The sequence below is a fragment of the Onychomys torridus genome, chromosome 6 (genome assembly GCF_903995425.1).
Source record: "Onychomys torridus chromosome 6, mOncTor1.1, whole genome shotgun sequence".
Taxonomy (NCBI): Eukaryota; Metazoa; Chordata; class Mammalia; order Rodentia; family Cricetidae; genus Onychomys; species Onychomys torridus.
Genome location: NC_050448.1, coordinates 97,528,525 through 97,547,532, shown reverse-complemented (window position 1 = coordinate 97,547,532; position 19,008 = coordinate 97,528,525). Strand labels below are relative to the sequence as shown.

General features: G+C 47.4%; 1 protein-coding gene across 1 annotated transcript in view; it reads right to left on the bottom strand.

Annotated features, from left to right (window-relative positions):
* Abca4 (ATP binding cassette subfamily A member 4) overlaps positions 1-19,008 on the bottom strand; it is a 143,085-nt gene that overhangs the window by 49,597 nt on the left and 74,480 nt on the right. Inside the window, exons 15-22 of the mRNA XM_036190798.1 lie at positions 17,147-17,368; positions 15,234-15,438; positions 10,472-10,537; positions 7,516-7,605; positions 5,800-5,974; positions 3,016-3,147; positions 772-911; positions 101-238 (exon numbers count right to left, since the gene is read on the bottom strand). Of these exons, the coding sequence (XP_036046691.1) occupies positions 101-238; positions 772-911; positions 3,016-3,147; positions 5,800-5,974; positions 7,516-7,605; positions 10,472-10,537; positions 15,234-15,438; positions 17,147-17,368 (1,168 nt within the window). The remainder of the gene's footprint in view (positions 1-100; positions 239-771; positions 912-3,015; positions 3,148-5,799; positions 5,975-7,515; positions 7,606-10,471; positions 10,538-15,233; positions 15,439-17,146; positions 17,369-19,008) is intronic.

Here is a 19,008-nt window from a genome sequence, read left to right as displayed (position 1 = left end):
TATGGCTGTTAGTACACATTGGTATAAAATATTAGGTGTGAGAAATGGAATTCCCAGCAGCACCTCGATGGAGCATGGGCTACTGAGCAACAACCCTCACCTGAGCGATACTTCAGGAGCAGGTCCCAGATGGAGCGCCTAGAGTAGGGGTCCACCCCAGAGGTAGGTTCGTCCAGGACCACCACCTTGGAATCTCCCACAAAAGCAATGGCCACAGACAGCTTCCTCTGCATGCCACCTGGAGGCGGAAGGAAGACAGTGGTGGTACATCCCAGACACCTTGGCATGGGAAGACAAGAGCCCAGGGCTGCTGGTATAGGGAGGTTCTTTACATCTGACAGTTTGATACTGGCACCTCAGATATGCCCACACTGTCCAAAGCCATAGTGGCCTTCAGGCTTCATCAATACAGAAAGGCCACCCTTGTGTCCTAGCATCTGGTCATCTGAAGACTGTACATTTAATTTCACAGAAGTATTAGGAGCTTTCCCCCATTTGAAGGCCCTGCTCCATTGGTTCTCAACCTTCCTAACGCTGTGACCCTTTAATATAGTTCCCCATGTTGTGGTGACCCCAACTATAAAATTATTTCATTGCTACTTCATAACTGAAATTTTGCTACCATTATGAGTCATAAAGTAAATATCTGATATGCAACCCTTGTGGGGGTTGTGACCCACAGGTTGAGAAGCACTGCCCTGCCCCACCCTCTGCTAAGGTGCACTGAGAGGCAATGGATGCTCCCTATGAGGCTCTATCTCCTTCCAATACCTGAAAGGTCCTGAGCTTCCTCATTTCTCTTGTGGTGGAGACCAGTGTCTTCTAACATGGCTTCCATCTCCAGCTGGGCCTCCTCCCAGGACTTCCCTTTCAGCTGGGCGTAGAACAGGATATGTTCAGCCACCGTGAGACTGTGGGGACAGAATGAGGAGAAAAGCAATGGGCTAAGCAATTTCATTTCTAGCAATTTCTCGTAGAAAATAAAGATGAAGTCGGGTGGTGGTATATGCCTTTAATCCCAGCACGCGGGAGGCAGAGGCAGAGGCAGGCTGATCTCTGGGTTCGAGGCCAGCCCTATCTCAAAAGAAAGAAAATAAAGATGAATATGAAGACAGCTGTGGTGGTTTGAAAGAAAATGGCCCCCAAAGGGACTGGCATATTAGGAGGTGTGGTCTTGTTGGAGGAAGTGTGTCACTGTGGGGGTGAGCTTTGAGGTCTCTTTTCTCAAGCTTCACTCAGTGTGACAGTCAGCCAACTTCCAGTTGCCTCTGAGTAAGGATGTAAGACTCTCGCTCCAGCACCACATTTGCCTACACACCACCATGTTCCCCAGCCTGATGACAATGGACTGAACCTCTGAAACTGTAAGCGAGCCACCTCAATTAAATGTTTTTATTTATAAGAGTTGCTGTGGTCATGGTGTCTCTTCACAGCAATAAAAAAATCCTAACTAAGACAATAGCAATCAAAATTTTCATCGTGGTATTATTTATGATATAAAAGTGAAACAACCAAACAATCCTGCCCAAATATCTAATGAGAAAATTACTTAAATAGTTCATTTGTACATTGGACCAGTATATAGACATTAGACATTTCTTTTTAAAGAAATATGTAATCACATGAAAAGATATTCGGTTAGGGGCTAGCGAGATGACTCAGTGGTTAAGAGCATTGGTTGCTCTTCGAGGACCTGGGTTTGAGTCCCAGTACCCACATGGTGGCTCACAACTGTCTGTAATTCCAGTTCCAGGGCATCTGATGACCTCTTCTCGGGCAAAACATCCAGACACATAAGAAAATAATTAAAAAGAAAACCCATTTTCAAGGAGTCAGGTAACAGAAATGTATGTACAATTTTACTCTCCTTTATAATTTTTAAGTCTCCATGCACGTCTACACATGCAGAGTAATTTCTGAAGAATCATATCTAGAGGTGATGACAGCAATTGCCTCTGGGTATTAAAATGTCTAGTGACAGTTTTGCTTTGTTTTGTTTTTTCCCTTTGTATGTGACTGTCTTCTGTCCTTCACTCCCTCCTTCCCTCCACAATGACTGGAGTCGGGACTTAAAATATGTTTCGATTGGAAAGAGAGTAGGGTAAGAGAGAGAAGGAGGAGGGGAGGGAGAGAGGGAAAGGAGAAGGAAGAGGAAGATGGAAGAAGAGAGGGAGAAAAGAAAGAAAATTCAAGCAAACCAGCGTGAAGGGCCCCCCGAAAGGCAGTCTTGAGCACCCAGCGTGGAGAAGGAATGAAGGCTCTTCTTTTTCTGGTTCCTGCCTGGAAGGATTTGGGGGCAAGCGGTTAGGGGGGTCAGAAAGAAGCTGCTGTCGCTCCTCTGGCTGGAGACATCACAGCTCTGAGCACCAGGAGCACATTTGGAGGGACAATTCTTACCCAAGCAGCTCTCAAGGGGACCAGGTGAAAGCACTGGGCTGGAGAGAAGACATGTGCCGGGGACGGGCGAGGACAGGATACAGGTGGCTTAGGGTCACTATTGCTGTGATGAAACACCATGACCAAAGCAACTTAGAGAGGAAGGGTTTATTCGGCTCACACTTCCGTATCACTGTGGATCTTCAAAGGAAGTCAGGGCAGGAACTCAAGCTGGAGGCAGGAGCTGATGCAGAGGCCATGGAGTGCTGCCTACTGGCTTGCTCAGCCTGCATTCTTCTCATAGAACCCAGGACCACCAGCCCAGGGATGGCACCACCCAAAATGGACTGGGCCCTCCCACATCCATCACTAATTAAGAAAATGCCCTACAGGCCTACAGGCCTGCCTACAGAGCCCCATCTTACAGAGGCATTTTCTCAACTCAGGCTCCCTTCTCTCCAGTGACTCTAGCTTGTGTCAAGATGACATGAAACTGACCCCCACAGCAGGGGTCATTTCCAGTTGACATGTTTTCCCGTGGTGCTAGGGATGGAACCCAGGGGTGGTGGATATGCCAGGCAAGTACTCTCCCACAGAGCCCACCCCTGCCCAGGAGGACTTCAACTTCAGTTCACTTACTGATGGAACAGGATGTTGTGCTGGGGACACATGCCCAGGCTCTGGCGGATTGCACCCAGGCTAGTTTCAATGTCTTTTCCTCCAATGAGCACAGTCCCCGATGTTGGGGGCAACAGCCCTGTCAGGATGGACCTGCCAAACACAGGGTTAAGTGGCAGAAGAGAAGGTCTTTAGGACTCACCAGGAGAGGAGGGCAACGCCATTCCAGGGTCGAAAGGAATTACTTGTGGTAATTCCTGTCCCATCTCTCTATCAAACTCAAACCTGCATCAGCTGAGGGGCCTAGACATTTTCCACACAGGGCTTACTTAGCCCCAGTGCTTATATTCAGGTCCTAGTACCCAGGACCACAAGGGCCTTCTTGCTGTACCTTTTATCTACCAGACCAGTATCAAGAGCCTCAGAGATTCCCAGCTTCAGATACCCCATCACTCACTCATCACTGTGATGGTGAGTGGTAGTGCCTGCTAGGATGATCAGCCATCCTGGTCACTGCTGTGGTCAGTCATGTGGTCACTGTGGTGTTCACTAATGTGGTCAGCCATAATGGTCACTGTGGTGGTCACTGTGGTGATCATTGGTAGTGTCCATTATGAAGGTCCGTCATAGTGGTCACTGTGGTGTTCCCTGATGTGGTCAGCGGTAGTGGCCACTGTCTTGTTTACTGTGTGTCAGTTGTAGTGTCCACTGTGAAGGTTGGTCACAGTGATCATTTGGTGGCTATTGATGTGGTTAGCCCCTGTGGTCACTGTTGTGCTCAGTTAAAGAGGCTGAGAGCACAGCCCACTGCTTTATCTGGGTAAGCAACCTTGATTATGGAGAAACCAGTTGTTGCCTTTACAAAGTCCAGGTAAGACCCTGATGATGATGAGAAGCTGAACCCACCTACACATTCAGGGTGTATCAGCTGATTGATTAACTGCAGTCAGGCACAGGAATTACCACTAACAATTTTAATCTTGGATCCCAAACATAAAAAGCCCATAACTGTGTTGTGATTTTCCCCCCTTTCTTTAGTGAAGTAAGACCTATTGGCCCCTCCCTACCTACGTGGGTCGTTGTCTGGGTCAAGTGAGTCAAAACGTACTTCAGAACAGCACCAGCATGAAGTGAAACTTAAAAATGTGATGTTATTCCCAGTGTTAGCAGCCTTATGTTTCAACGCCAGGGGAAGTTGAATTTCTGCACTGGGTGAAGTAATGTGTTTGTCTTCAAGAGGTCCTGGGGTCTTGGAAGAAGCTTCCTGTTCTCTGACCAAGTGAGTTAGCTGGGAGATAGGCCTAGTCTGCCACACCCAGCTCTGTCTTGAGTTCTGATAAAATCGCAGGCTATCTGAACCTGTATTTAGAAGCTGAAACCTTTGTTGATCAACCACTAGAGGGAAACAGTACCAAGCACAATGGCACCGGCCCCACATTCCATTCACACTGAAAGGCCCAAGAGCACATTCCAGAGCAGGGTGTACACCGCTGTTCTTTCCCGGGGCTCTGGGAGCCAAGGATTTGATGGCTGCCGTCACATGGCTTGCTGACCCCCACCCCTCCTCCACCCACGCACCCACCGGACGGCTGCCTGTTCTCAGCAGGTGGCGCTCAGGCCCCTTGGGAACGGTGGGGTTGAGAAGTCCACCCAGAGCCTCAGATCTTCCTGCACTTCGTTTTACGCCAGGCAGCAAGTAGACTCCCCTGTTCTCTCTCCACTTTCTCAGAAATGTAACCAGCCCCCAGCAGAGGTCCCATGCCAACACTGAAGCATCCTGATAATTGGTAGGAAAAGGAACGTTCCTTAAAAACAGTGGTGTTCTACAGACCCTGGACGCGGGCAGCCATGACTTTACCCTCGCTGTGGATGACAGTGTCAGGGGAGACATGGGGATTAAGGAGTGGACTTAGGGTGTTAGAAACAAGAGGCAACTGTCTGTGACAAGAATACCTAGCCAATAAATACACCTACTGAGCCATCCAACTCAGAAGCTTCAGGAAAAGTCACTTAAACTCTGAATGTCTATTTCCGTGGCAGAAAGGGAGTGATACACTTATTCCAAATCCTCTCATTGCTTCTTATGAATATTAAATAAACTTGAGTGGGCTTTGAATACTGCAGCATTCTTAGGAGTTTTTTTAAAAAAACATTTATTTGTTTGTTTGTTTTGCAGTAGTTGGGAAGAGGTTATATTCAAGACAGGATATGTACACTATGTAGTTCTGGCTTATCCTAGAACTCACTATGTAGACCAAGCAAGCCTTGAACTCACAGAGTTTACCAGCTTCTCCCTCCCAGGTGCAGAGATTAAAGGTGTGAGTCACCACACCTGGCTTGCTTTATAAATTTTTGGGGCCACAAAATAAGTGCTTCTTTGTTTTGTTTCCACCAAAATTCAGTAGAGAAGAGCTGGCTGAAGTTACTGGGAAGAGTGAAGCCAGGGAATGGGATGGGATGGGGTGGGATGGCATGGGATGGGATGGGATGGGATGGGATGGGATGGGATGGGATGGTATGGTATGGGATGGGATGGTATGGGATGGGATGGGATGGGATGGTATGGGATGGGATGGGATGGCATAGGATGGGATGAGATGGGATGGGATGGCATAGGATGGGATGGGATGGGATGATGGGATGGGGTGGGATGGGATGGGATGAGATGATGGGATGAGATGGGATGGGATGGGATGGGATGGGATGGCATAGGATGGGATGGGATGGGATGATGGGATGGGATGGAATGATGGGATGGGATGGCATGGGGTGGGATGGAGACAGCTTCTCTGCTAGAGAACTCACAAGGTGGTGGTTTTCCCTGCTCCATTGTGACCCAGGAATGCAGTGATCTGGTTCTCATAGAAAGTGATGTTAAGGCGGTCCACAGCAGGCCGGCTACAGGGCTCAAAAACCTTTACCAAGTTCTTCACACACACTCCAGGCACCAACCCTGGGAGCTCGCGTTCGAAGAAGGAGTCTTGAAAGGAAAAGAGCATTGTAGAAACACAGCACTGTAGTGGGTATGCTCAAGGATCATAGTGCTTTCTTCAGTCCCGTGTCTTGCCTGTGATTTCACCTACCCACATGGCTGTGGCTTTGTAGAGAGGATCAGAATAGCAATGGTAATAATTGCACTGGCCATTGATTTAACACTTACTGTGAGTTAGGCACTGTTTCCAGTGCTTTCCAAGAATTACCTCACTCCACACCCGTAGTCCTATGGGTAGATATTATTAGGCTCACTTCAATAGGTTAGAAAGCCCAAGACCGAGAGACATCACCTGTTCTATTGAGTTCACATGGCTTATAAGGGGCAGAGTTGGGGTACAAACCCAGAGCCCATACTTATCTGAAATAGTTCCTGCCTAGATAGTGTGTTAACCCCAAGCTCCACCTTTGCTCTCAGGCTCAGTCTATAGGACTCTTCCTGGGTTTCTGGCACCCACTCTCACGCCTCAGCACTCCAGGACAGCCCACTCTTCCTCATCATGGCTCCTCCTTCCCCGTGCTTCCTGTCTGCTGCAGTGTTGACCTGCTCTCTCCTCCCCAAACCCCTACCACATCTTCTCTGCAGGTCACTCTATAGAGCCCAGCATAACTATTGTCAGACTATGAATTCCAAAGATTGACTCCCTTGCTCTGTCCCCAAATCCCATTGCATTGTCCATCTGTCTGTGCCTCCTGGTCCAGCCGAAAGCTGAGACAGAACCAGCATCCTCAGCTCCACTGCCTGTCATTTCAGCCTTGTCAAACCACCCTGGGAGGGTCTTCCAGAGGCATCCCTGCCTACAAACCAACTCTGTGAGGACCCAGGTCTCCAATGTCAGCTTTGCAAAGAGGTACCTGAGCGGTGCCTGGAGGCTGGGCCTTCTCGTTACAACAGCAGGCTAACCCAGAGCCTGTGCGCCTCTCTAAACCCAAGAAATACACACACGCAAAGGTGAGGACCCTTCGAAGATCTAGCTCAAGAGGGAAGACGACATCAGCAAAAGCCAGGGACACAAATCTTATGTTCCCTGCTGGTCAGCCCAGGAATGATTAGGTAACTTCCACAGCCGGGAACGACTTCTGATGGTGGCAGTGAATGGAGTCAGGGTTTGTAAACCTCGAGTCAAGTGCAGGCATCTCTGCTAGACTCCTTCCCCTCACTGCACTTATTTTTGTCTTTCCTTATAGCTCATATCCGCTTCAAGTTCCAGTGACCCAAGTCATTGTTCTGGCTAAATCCTCGGAAGTCAGCACATTCGTGCAATTCGCTTGGGATTGATTTGCCTAACAAGGGCACAAACCCTACAGACTTGGGATCTGCTTTCTCCAGGAAATATGCACTAATGTCTGGGTTGGACCATTCATTCCCCGCGTGTGCAGCTGGACATCATATTTAACACCAGTCAAGGGGGGGAGTCAGCTTCCTGGCCTTCATTTCACCCGTCTTGGGGTTTTGCTCTGGCGCTCCGCTCTTATTTATTTATTTATTTATTTATTTTTTCTGTTTTTGGTGGGTGGGTGGGGTGTTACCACTAATTCCTCCTGGGTGCTCCGGATCCTCCATCTCCTCTGTTAAAGGTTCAGTCTTCTCCAGGGCCCTTTCTTCTCGAGTGGAACAACCTGAGCCAACCAGAAGGCTATGTTACTCTTCAGCCAAGACAGGCAAGGAGAGAGGGGTAGAGGGGACAGATGAGTCCCCACCTCAAGGGGAAGATGCTCCCTCAACAGGTGCAGCCAGAATTGCTCTGAGGCCAGCCTGCTGCATGGCCTCCAGCTCTGACCTGCTGCCAGGCCCTGGGGTACTCAAAGCTGATTGCACCATCTTCATCCGCCCAGGGGGACTTCTGTAATTGGAGCCTTGGAGCTGGGGAGTTTCCATTTAGTCTGGTGTTTGTTTTTAGGGGGAGCCAGGAATCAAACTCAGAATTTCATGCATGCTAGGCAAGCACTCTAACACCAAGTCACATTCCCAACCCTAACCTCTTCTTTTTAATGTGCTAGGCTTCCCATGTCAGAAATTGTGATTAAAAAACAAAACAAAACAAAACAAAACAGACAAATAAAAAGTCTGCCTCGGGGTTAAATTTGGAATGGGCTAATTTTCTTTACCCTACCACCTGGTCTTTTTTCTCCTCCAACCTAAAACATGTCAGTCATGGGAACCTTGAGCAAATAATCCACCTATAGTGAAAGGATGGGTCGTTAGCTTAGATCAGAGTTTGAGAAACAGCTCTCTTGAGAAAGCCACCTATTTGGGCAGTCAAGAATCTTGAGGTTAACACCAGGATGGAGTTGGTGGGTGTTCAGGATTGTGAAGGGTGATCTCTCTCTCTCTCTCTCTCTCTCCTCTCTCTCTCTCTCTCTCTCTCTCTCTCTCTCTCTCTCTCTCTCTCTCTCACACACACACACACACACACACACACACACACACACACGCAATGGATTTTTTTTTTTTAATTGGCATTTGGTCTAAAAGGGTGTCAAGGACATCCTGGGAAGGCAAGAAGCAGGAAGGTCATTCAGCCAGAGAGGAAGCAGGAGCAAGAGGAAGCCACCAGCACCAAGCCCTTAGGGCCCTAGTTCAAGCACAGATGGACATGCATCTGTGGGTCTTCTCAGTGTGAGCCCACGGGGGGGGGGGGGGGGGGGGCTCTAGATTTGCAAGGAGTGAGGAGCAGCAGGCTCAGGCTGAGAAGTTCAGAGACATGCTGCCTGCTCTGTTTCCGACTCCACTTCCTGAAGCAGTTTGAGTCTATGCTCCACAGGTTGTGGGGTCCTAGCACACTGTCCTCAGGTGGAATAAAGCAGCCAGAACAAATATCTTTCCACATAACCACTGGAGTGACTTCCTTGTTGGGAAATGGTCTAGATTCTGTCCCTCGTGTCCAGTGGGATTTCTGTAAGAAATGGATGTCTCTGGGGCTCCATTTCTGTGTCTATGAAAAGAGGAGCTGGGGAGTGACTCCTCCACTTTCTGATCTAGATAATGTGAGGGATTGAATTTCGTCTAGCCTATGAGACAGGTGAAAAATATTTCCTTTCTGTCAGCAAATGTGGATGTGTCTCATTTTCAAGGAACACGTTTCTCAGGATTTTTTTTTTTTTTTCTTGAATAGCAGAGTACCTCTTAGGATAATAGAGGGGACAAAAGAGCGCAAGCCCTGATGTTCACTAACATTAAGAACATTCCAGGGGCACTCCTGTGTTAAACATTCCTATTTATGATGGGCTGATAACTTTATTAGAGTAGATGTTTAAAGGTTTGTAAATACATACGATGCATAAAACAATATAATGGAAAAACACTGGGCTGTCAAAACACTGCTTGAACTATCAAAAATGTATACAAAGAAAAATAACTGGGGGGGGGGATGACCCTTAAAATGTCAAACAAAAATCCATACAAGCCTTTTAAAGACTCCAGATTAAGCCCCTAAAGAACTAAATATCTGTGTTAGTGCTTAAAGGATTGATAAACCCTAGCCCAGGAATAGTAGTTCAAAACGAAGTGTGGATAGGTGAGAGGTGAGTTCAAACACTTGAAAGTGTTTTTTTTTTGTTTGTTTGTTTGTTTGTTTGTTTTCCCTTCCTGAACCTCCCAGTTATAGGGAAGACTGTGGCTCATAGCTCTAGAGTCTCTCTGCCTTCTCAGAACTCCAAAAGACTATGATCTAAGGGTTTTCTTATGATTTCTAGAACTCTCTTGGCCTCCTGTTTTGTTTAGGAAGAAAGACAAATTGTATTTCAGAGGCCCTGTCAGCAAATGTCCTTTTGGCTTCCTTCTCCGGCTAGAGAGCTGTGGTAGTCTCTGACTTGGGGGGTCGACAGCGCAGCTTCAGCCTCGTCTTCAGAGAGTGAATTACTGTGTGCTTCCAGAGTGTGGAGACCGATGGCTGAGGAGGAGGTGTGTGTGTGGGGGGAGATGAAGGCCAAGCTCCCAGAGATTCCTGGATCTCTGCTTTCAAGGTAGGAGAAAGATATTGACTCCTCAAATGGTGCAACCCCCTTTCAACAGGCATGTAACCCCCACCCCCACCCCCAGGACGAACTGTCGACTTTCCGCCTTTCGCTCTGGCTCTGTGATTCATCAAAGGCAAGCTTGTGGGGCCCATTCTGCCGTAATGTCCTGCTCGCCCACCGCAGGGGCAGGAATCACATACTTGACATAAAGGCCCCCTTGGCACCTTCCCCACATCTTGCACATACCCCCAAGGAACTAGTTTCAATCCTGAAGCATTTCTGTTGTTGTCATTTTGTTTTAGTATTTTTTTTTCTTTTTTTTTTTTGGTTTTTTGGGACAGGGTTTCTTTGTGTAGCTTCACCTGTCCTGGAGCTTACTCTGTAGAGTGGGCTGGCCTCGAATTTACAGAGACTCTGCCTCCTGAGTGCTGGGATTAAAGTCATGTGCGACCACCACCTGGCTGTTTTAATGTAAAAACAACATCAACAAAACAACAACAACATCAACAAAAAAAGCCCAACTTACCTTCACCCCCAAGCCAGTAAGACTCCTGTAGGAGGAAGTACCAGGGGAGGGGCGTTCCATAGTTTCCTGAGAACAGGAATGCAAAGAAAAAGAAAACAGTGAGCCCCATCCCCCCACATCATGTAAGCTCTATGATATATCCAATCCAAATCTCAAATTATAGCTCCAGGTATTGATAGTCACAAGCCATTACATGGGGACCCACAGGCTGACAGACTGCTTCTTTCAGTAAGTTTATAATCAAAACACCATGGTTGCTTTTTGGGTGTTACCAACAACACTAACAATGATGATCTTGGTTGACATCAGTTTTCCAAGAAATAAATGTTATTAAAGAATTAAATCATGCCATGTTTTAGCAGTTACCAGAAAACAATAATACTGCTGATCGCAAACATTTGCTGGACTCTATTTATATAACGGGCATATTTTACACTTCCCATATGTTACATCACTGGATTCTGAAAACAACCCTAGGAGTTGGGTGGTAATATTAGTCTGAAGGATGCACTAACTTTGAGCTATCTTGCCCCAGTCCGTAGCTAATTATGTGAAAATTCGAGAATTCTAACACAGGCAATCAGACTCCAAAGTCACTGTTCTAACTCCTCACATTCTCCTGGATTCAGCTGTATTTGAAGGAAAAAGGGCTCCCAACTTTCTGGCTCAGTTCTCTTTGCCACTTTTGTTTCCCTTAAAATGTTGATTTTTGCCAGGAGATGGTGAGCATACCTTTAATCCCAGCACTCAGGAGACAGAAGCAAGTGGATCTCTGTGAGTTCAAGGCCAGCCTGATCTACAGAGTGAGTTCCAGGACAGCCAGGGCTACACAGGGAAACTCTGTCTAGAAAAAACAGAAAAAAAATGTTGATTTTTATTTTAAATAGAAACATGGACATTGCTCATTTTTCCCTTTTCTTATTTTTTAAATTGTGTGTGATTGTGTATGTCTACATGTGAGTATGTGTATGTGAGTGTAGGTGCACTCTGAGGCCTAAAGGGTCAGATCCCCTGGAGCTAGAGTTGTAGAGTGTTGTGAGCCACCTGAAATTGGTGCTGGGAACTGAACATGCATCCTCTGGAAAAGCAGCGCATGCTGGTTCTTGACTGAAATAGTCATGGCTTTCGTCACTGCAAGACTGATTCAAGGGTAAGCCTGGATATTTTATATTCTTTAGAGTTTTAGTGTGTGTGTGTGTGTGTGTGTGTGTGTGTGTGTGTGTGTGTGTGTGATCATAGGTTCACATGTCACTGTGCATATCTGGAGGTCGCAGGGTGATTTTTAAGTCATCCATTCTCTCTCTCTACTGTGTTTGTTTGTTTATTTATTTATTTATTTATTTATTTATTTATCTATCTACTGTGTTTTAAGACATAGTCTGCCCCACCCCCCTTTCTGCTGCTGCACCTAGTCTCCTGTCCCCTCCTACCATTTCCCACAGGACTGCTTGGATTACCAATGTGTGCCGATGTGTATGCAGCTTTTTAATGTGGGTTTGGAAGCTGAGCTCAGGTCATCAGGTGTGGTGAAAGATTTTGTCCATTGAGTCATCTCCCAGCCCACGTGGGCTTTCTCTGTCCTCTGTACTAAGATGGGTCTGAGGACATTGTGCATCCCAAAGAAGCACTCCACCACTGAACTACATCCTCAGCCCCAGATCGATCTTTTCTAAATGTCCTGGTTCCCAGAATGTGGCTACCTAGGGGTTGCTCAGCACATAGTTGTTGATGAAATGAAAACTTTAGCTTGGCTAAAATAATGTACAAATCCTTATTCCAACCCAACTAATTTTTACTTATTAGATCTCTTTCCAGTGACACAAAACACACAAACAAACAATAGGCTGAGTAAGTTCAAGTGTCTTGCTTAGGTCACTCTCTAAGAAAGGGATCAATGTTGATGTCAGTGATACCATATAAAGTATATGTGCTCATTGTTCCCAGTTCAGTGCAGGCCACAGAGCTCTACTGCCCTTGAAATTTCCCAAGTAATAAGAGTACTATTCTTTGTTATTCATGGAATATTTTTTCTACTGTATCTAAGCTAATGCTATTGAAATGGCTCATAGGGGAGCAGAAAGATCACATCACATTTGAGTATTGCTCACCAGAAAGACCAAATGAGAAGAGAGAAACCTTTCAGCCCAATCTCTGATCTCCAAAGATTAAGGGGCGGCAGACAACTCCAGAACCTCAGGAAGAGGATTTGAAGAGATTCTGGACTGGCGACCACATTTCAGTGCTGGTTGGTGGTGGTCCAGAGAAGGCTGCTCCAGACCATTTCATTTCTGTCCCCATTCCTCACCTTATGGCTGTTCTTGAGTTATAACCATCAATAAAGCCATAATTGAAAAGAGAGCACTTTGTAAAGTGTTAGCATCTGAATGGAGGGAGGTCTTACAGGATTGCCTCTACCTCTGGCTAGTCTCAGAGTAGAATTCAATGGTTAGTGACTGGGAATTTGATGATGTTTGAGAAAACACCCATTTAGTGTCCAAGCGAGTCCCAACCTCATATCTCAAATGTGGTATTATTTAGAAGGTAGATGTGCTTAGTTAAGTTAGGTGGGGTCATACTGGAGTAGGGTGACCACCACACAGAGTCTTCATAAGACAGCCTCATGAAAACCAGCACACAGGGGAAATGCCACATGAAGGTGGAGGATTGGAGTGATGTGCCTGAATTCAAGGGAAGCCAGAGGATCAAAATCCTCCAGAAGCTTGGTTTTATAGGCAGCATGGTCTTCCCAATAGCTTCATTTTTGATTTCTAGCTTTCAGACAATGAGATTAAAAAAACAAAAAACAAAAAATCCTCTATTATTTTAAGCCATACTATACACAGTCCTTGTTATAACATCTCTAGAAACATGTCCTCCTTCAGGTGGGACACAGACCCAAGCCTCTGGACTTAGCCTAGCCACCTTTTCCCAGCCAGGATTGCTGCACATTTGTGTTGTTTGATTGATTGGTTCTCTGTTTCTGACAGGGTCTCATTGTAACCCAGGCTGCATTTGAACTCACAGTCTACTGTACCTGGCCCCACTTGCTTCTTTCTGAGGACCATCAGCTTGTTCTTTTGGGCCCATCCTCACTCTTTCCTGTCTGCTTTGTCCAGGGCATCAAGAGCTAGACCCAGATGCCATTGTTCAGGGAAGGCTGATGTGGAGGCCATTCAGATGAAGAGGGGCCTTCTCTAGCTATAGAAAATGCTAATTTGAAGGAAAATCTGAGTGTCTCCAAAGCAGATACAAAACTTTGCAAATAGCTAATTCTGATCCAGTAGCTGATTTTCTAGGCTTCAGGTAAATTAGATAGTGATTTGGTGTCTATGAAATACCAAGCAGTAGTCAGGGCTTCCAGGCTGTCACTGCGAAATAAACAGGCCATGTGCCTGCTCGTGGGCTCATCCCCTAGGAAGGGTGGTAAGTTGATAAACACATACATACATAAGGTTACATCATGTCAGGTGGTGAGGAGTGCTTAAAAAAAAATTAAAAAGTAGGGTAAAGGGTTAGGGCCACGGAGGGAATATTGGTCATACCATGATAAGACCCAGTAATCTTCAATCTAGAAAGATCCCTGTGATAAAGTGACATTTGAACAGAGACCTGAGCAGAGTGAGGAAGCCAGCAGAGAGGAGGAATAGCCTGGGGTGAAGGGCCCTGCTAGTGAAAACAGCAGGTGTGAAGGTCCAGCCCTGGAAGTGTGCTTGGTGTGTTGAACATTAGTGGGGAGGCTGTGGTGGGGGAGCTGAGAGACTTAGGGGGGAGGGAAAACAGGAGATGCAGAAAGAGGGCAGCAGAAAGGCAGATGAGGAAGCATTGGTAGGCCTGAGTTAGGACACTGGGTTTTACTCTGAATGAGGGGAAAGGACCATGAACAGAGGTTGAGACCATCTGGCCTACATTGCAAAACACATCATCTGCCTACTGTGAGGAGGGCAAGGTGGCAGGTGGTCATGGTAGGATTGCAAAACACTCCATCTGCCTACTGTGAGGAAGGCAAGGTGGCAGGTGGTCATGGTGGGATTGCAAAACATTCCATCTGCCTACTGTGAGGACTCCGTGGTCATGGTGGAAGGAGGCTTGGAATGGGAAGGTGGATGGGTGGTGACTTGGAAGCCGATTCTAGACCAGTTTCCCAGTCTCCTCTCTCCCTGCCTGTCTCTGCCTGTGTCTGTGTGTGTGCACACGCATGCACGTGCACACAAGTGTATAGTGAACACACATGTGTATGGGTATGCACTCACGAGCATGTATGCAGAGGGTAGAGAGGAGCTGCCTTCCTTTATTACCCCACACCTGAGTCCTCAGAGCCAGGATCAGTTGCTGAACTGGAAGCTTGCCGTTCTGACCAGGTTGGCTGGCTAAAGAGTTCCTGGGATCCACTTGTCTCCATTTCCCAGTGCTAGGGTTACAGTCACTTGCAGACATGCCCATCTTTTATGTGGGTTATGGGGACTCGAACTCAGGTCCTCATGCTTGCACAACAAGTACTTTTAACTTCTCCCCAGCTCCAATGCTAGACCTATTTCTAAAGGGGAGGCAATAATTTGCTGGTGGAGTTTTAACTTCTAGATGTAAATTCAGGTGCTAGCCCTGAGAGCTTATGTTCAAATAGCTTGTGTGTGTGGTGGTGGTGGTGGTGGCGGCAGGGGAATCAAGCTTAAACAAGAAGATTGGGCCAGACAGACCTCTGCATCTGAAGAAATGCATTCCCTGGACCATGGGAGATGAAGCAGCCTGACTTCTCCTTGCTTACCTGGGAAAACCTGGTCAAGGTACCAGGCAAGCAACCCGTACAGAGCGGCATCAAGAAGCATCATCTCCATGGACAGCAGGAAACTGAACTCATCTCCTTCCATGGGACTCTTCCCAATGTTGTCCCACTGCAGCCCCAGGCCTTGCTCTTCGAAGCGGACCAGGTACTCAGTGCCGAAGCCAAAGGCCACGGGAGAAAGCAGGCTCTGCAGTGAGCAGAGGAGGACAGCAATGGAGAGAGAGGACAGTGGAGCCCAGGAGTCCACAAAGGCGGGGAGGGAGGAGGGCCAAGGAGGGTCTGTGCTGTGTCTGAGAGTAAGGCTACTCAGGGAGGGCTTACAGGCGTCTTCTGATGGGAAGAGAATTCCGGAAATGCCTGGCAGGCCTCAGAAATTCCCACCTATGCCTCGGGAGCCACCTCTCACCTGTTCCATAGAATACAGCTAGGCTGTAAGGGGATGGTAAAGAAGTGGTCCACATACAAGACTCTGAAGGAATGAAGGTCCTCCTGGTCTCCTTCCTACCTCCCCCTCTGCCTTCCACTTTCAGAAGACCACACAGCTCTGGGCAGAACGAAGATGCCAAATGAGCTACTTTGTGAGGCTTCCGCAAGAAAGGAGCTCAAAGTCCCCATTTTCCTATAGCCAGCAAGGACGCAAAGTCCTCTTTGATTCTCTGTGCAGAAAGTAGTCCACTGGCTAGAAACAGTGCAGCAGGAAATTTGAAGAGAGAGTGGCCCGCCAAGTCGCCATGGGTGGCCTCTGACACATCAGAGCATACTTGCCCTTGCCAGAGGTTCCCTGTAATTTGGAGGACCCTGGATAGAGTTCAGACTATCTCTCACCAAAGTAAGAAACCCTTTTGCTATATGTACACACACACACACACACACACACACACACACACATTTAAAATTAGCTCGACCCAGCTCTTATCTGTAGTTGCCAGACCTGAAGCTTTCTGGTAGGTCCAAGAAGCTAACTGTGGCTTCCCGGTACCACACAACAACCTGACGATTACCAAAATCACCCACAGCCTGAGTCACAAGAGTTTCTCACTATTACCCATTGTGACCATCTCAGAAAACTAAGTGCTATAAATAGGGGCAATTAACTTCTTATTGAACATGAGAAATAATAAAAGGCAGATGCACCAGAGTTGGAGTCCTGAGAACAGATTCTGCCAGCAGAGAGGCAGGCAGTAGTCCTCACTGACGTAACACGGAGACTGGGAGATTCTGGAGGGCCAGAAAACTGTCCCCTGTAGGACTGGGGCTGATTAACACTGGCTAATGAGAGGGTAGAAATGGCCCACTGGAAAACCATTAGAAAACAGACCTATATTTATATGGGAATCCTGAACTAAGAGGTCTCTCAAGGCATCACCAGCCAGCTTCTAGAGTCTTCTCTCAGCCAGAGAGCCTAATGGTGGGGACTCATTTCTGCATCCTCTTTTGTGAGCGCTGTTAGAACGCAGGAAAGACAGAGATTCTCTGATCCAGTTTCTTTTGGAAAAACGAGTCCCGTTTTAATGGATGCAACCTTCTTTCTGAGAGGGCAGGCAGTAAGGGGGAGGGGGGCTTCCTCTCATCTGATTCTCCTCGAGCAGGAAGAAAAGAAGAGTGAAGGGATGGGCTGCCTGGCTCTTCTCTCACACAGAAACAAAGGAAGCCAGGAGCTGACTTGGTTCTCCAGTCCTTTCCCAGGGCACATTCCTCAAGCAGGTCTAGGGGAGGTGTGACTACTTCACTGCTCCAGGGAAAGCTGCTTTTACTCTGGCTCCTAACCTTTGTATTAGCCTTTCAACCTGTGTCCTCTTGAGTCAAAAGGCAAAGGGGACCTTCTCAGAGAGCAGGCCAAGAGGCTACAGAGCCATCAGAGGAAATCTATAGGACAGGCTAGGGGTAAGCCTCACCACAATCGTCTTCAGGTTGGCCGTCAGCCGGTCCTGCCAGGCAAAGCACAGAATGTGGGGTAGGTAGAGGGTGAAGTAGATGACCCCACTGCAGGCTGCTGCGAGGCTGGCCTTGGAGAAGAACGTACTGAGCAGGAAGCATTGCATGATCGTTGCCGTGGAGAAGGCCAGCAGAAACAGGAAGAGGATGAAGGGGTCACTGTAGTGGAGGATTCTCCCATGCTGAAACCAAAGAGATTATGGATCAGTAATTCCCACTCGTACCCAGAGGCGGGGTCCCACTCAAGGAGCTTCCTGTGTGCAATGAGGCCTTCAGGAGCCTTCTGCTGCCCTAGAAGGGCTCCCGCAGCAGGTTGCTAGTGTTTGAACTTCCGCGTGCACACTCAAATGTACTGAGTTCTTTTGTCTTGCCCATGCCCATTAGGCAACACTATTGTTTTATTTTAAAAAACTTAACTGGGAAACCAGTAGGCTGAGTCAGCTCCAGTGTTCTGGACTCCTAAACCAGTAAACCAAAACCCAACTGCCAAGTAATTTAACCCAGTCAGCAACTGCCAACTAAGCTTTATATGGGGACTTTAACCAATTGAAACTTCCTTTGTCATGTGGAATTCCCCATGCCTTTAGTGGAGTCCTGAGCCACTTATGGCCTAGAGTTGCCTGGTTCATGAACCACTGATGTTTGGTACTATAAAACTGGTCAAAAGCCCATGATGGGGTGGTAATAGGCCCAGGGTAAGAATCTACTGTCATTTTCATAAGAAGTCATTTTTATCAAACTGTGTTCGAAATAATTATGTTTGTAGCCATAGATTTGTGTTGCCCTCAGCTTTGGTCTGAGAAGCTTCCTTTGCTGTGGGTAAGTGATTAATGCAGAGACTCATAACTGGTCAATGTGCCAAGTATAAACAACTCTGAGTGCTCAGCTGTGGGTGGGTCGACCCCCAACCCCCCCTCCCCCACCCACCCACCCACCCACCCACCCACCCCACCCCCCCGCACTGTCCGAGGCTCAGGGAACTTCATGGCTGAGGGGATGTGAGGAATGGAAGAGCTGGCTGATGGGAGAACTGTGAAGTGCCTTCTGGAGACAATGAGGCTGCTGCACATATTACCACACAGGGGCTGTGGAACCCTACACAAGACAGAAACAACGTTCCAGCATGGATAGGGAAGGGAGACCCAGAGGGACCACCCCATCAGAAGAGCTGTTGGCAGTGAGGGATACTGAGAGAAGGTCAGTCACTGTCCTTTGGGGGTCTGGCTGCTGGTGGGTCGTTCAAGTCCCAGTGGAAGTTCACACATCCATGTGCATATAGGTATCACTAAGTACACTCGTGAATATTACATAGAAGTAAAATAAAAAAGAGGACATGAAGCTGGGAGGTTCATGGAATGGGGTGCACTAAGGAGGGCTGGAGGTAGTAGTAGATGGATATTATCAATATAGAAATGTATGAAACTTTCAAAGCATAAAAATATTTAAAAATCTTAATGTGCCCAAGTTTATCTTTTGACAGTAATTACGGTCGACTCAGCAAGTTCACAGTGGGAAGGACATCGTATTGTGTTCAGGCAAGGAAGACCTGGGTGTTAGGTCATAGGGTATCACCAGCACCCTACAACCACAAAGAGAAGTCCATTCAAACAAGCCTGACCCTTTGCCCAGGGCTCTGCCTGCTGCCTGACCACCTCCGGCTTCCTGAGGTCTGCCGCTCACACAGGTGGAGGCATCAGTAACAGATCCAGAGCCTTTGGAAGGGACTGGTCCTCCTCATCCATGAAGGCTGTGCTTTTCAGAGAATCTATGGACAAGATTCAGTGTCTTTCCCATGGTCTATGTAGAAGAAACTACAAACTAG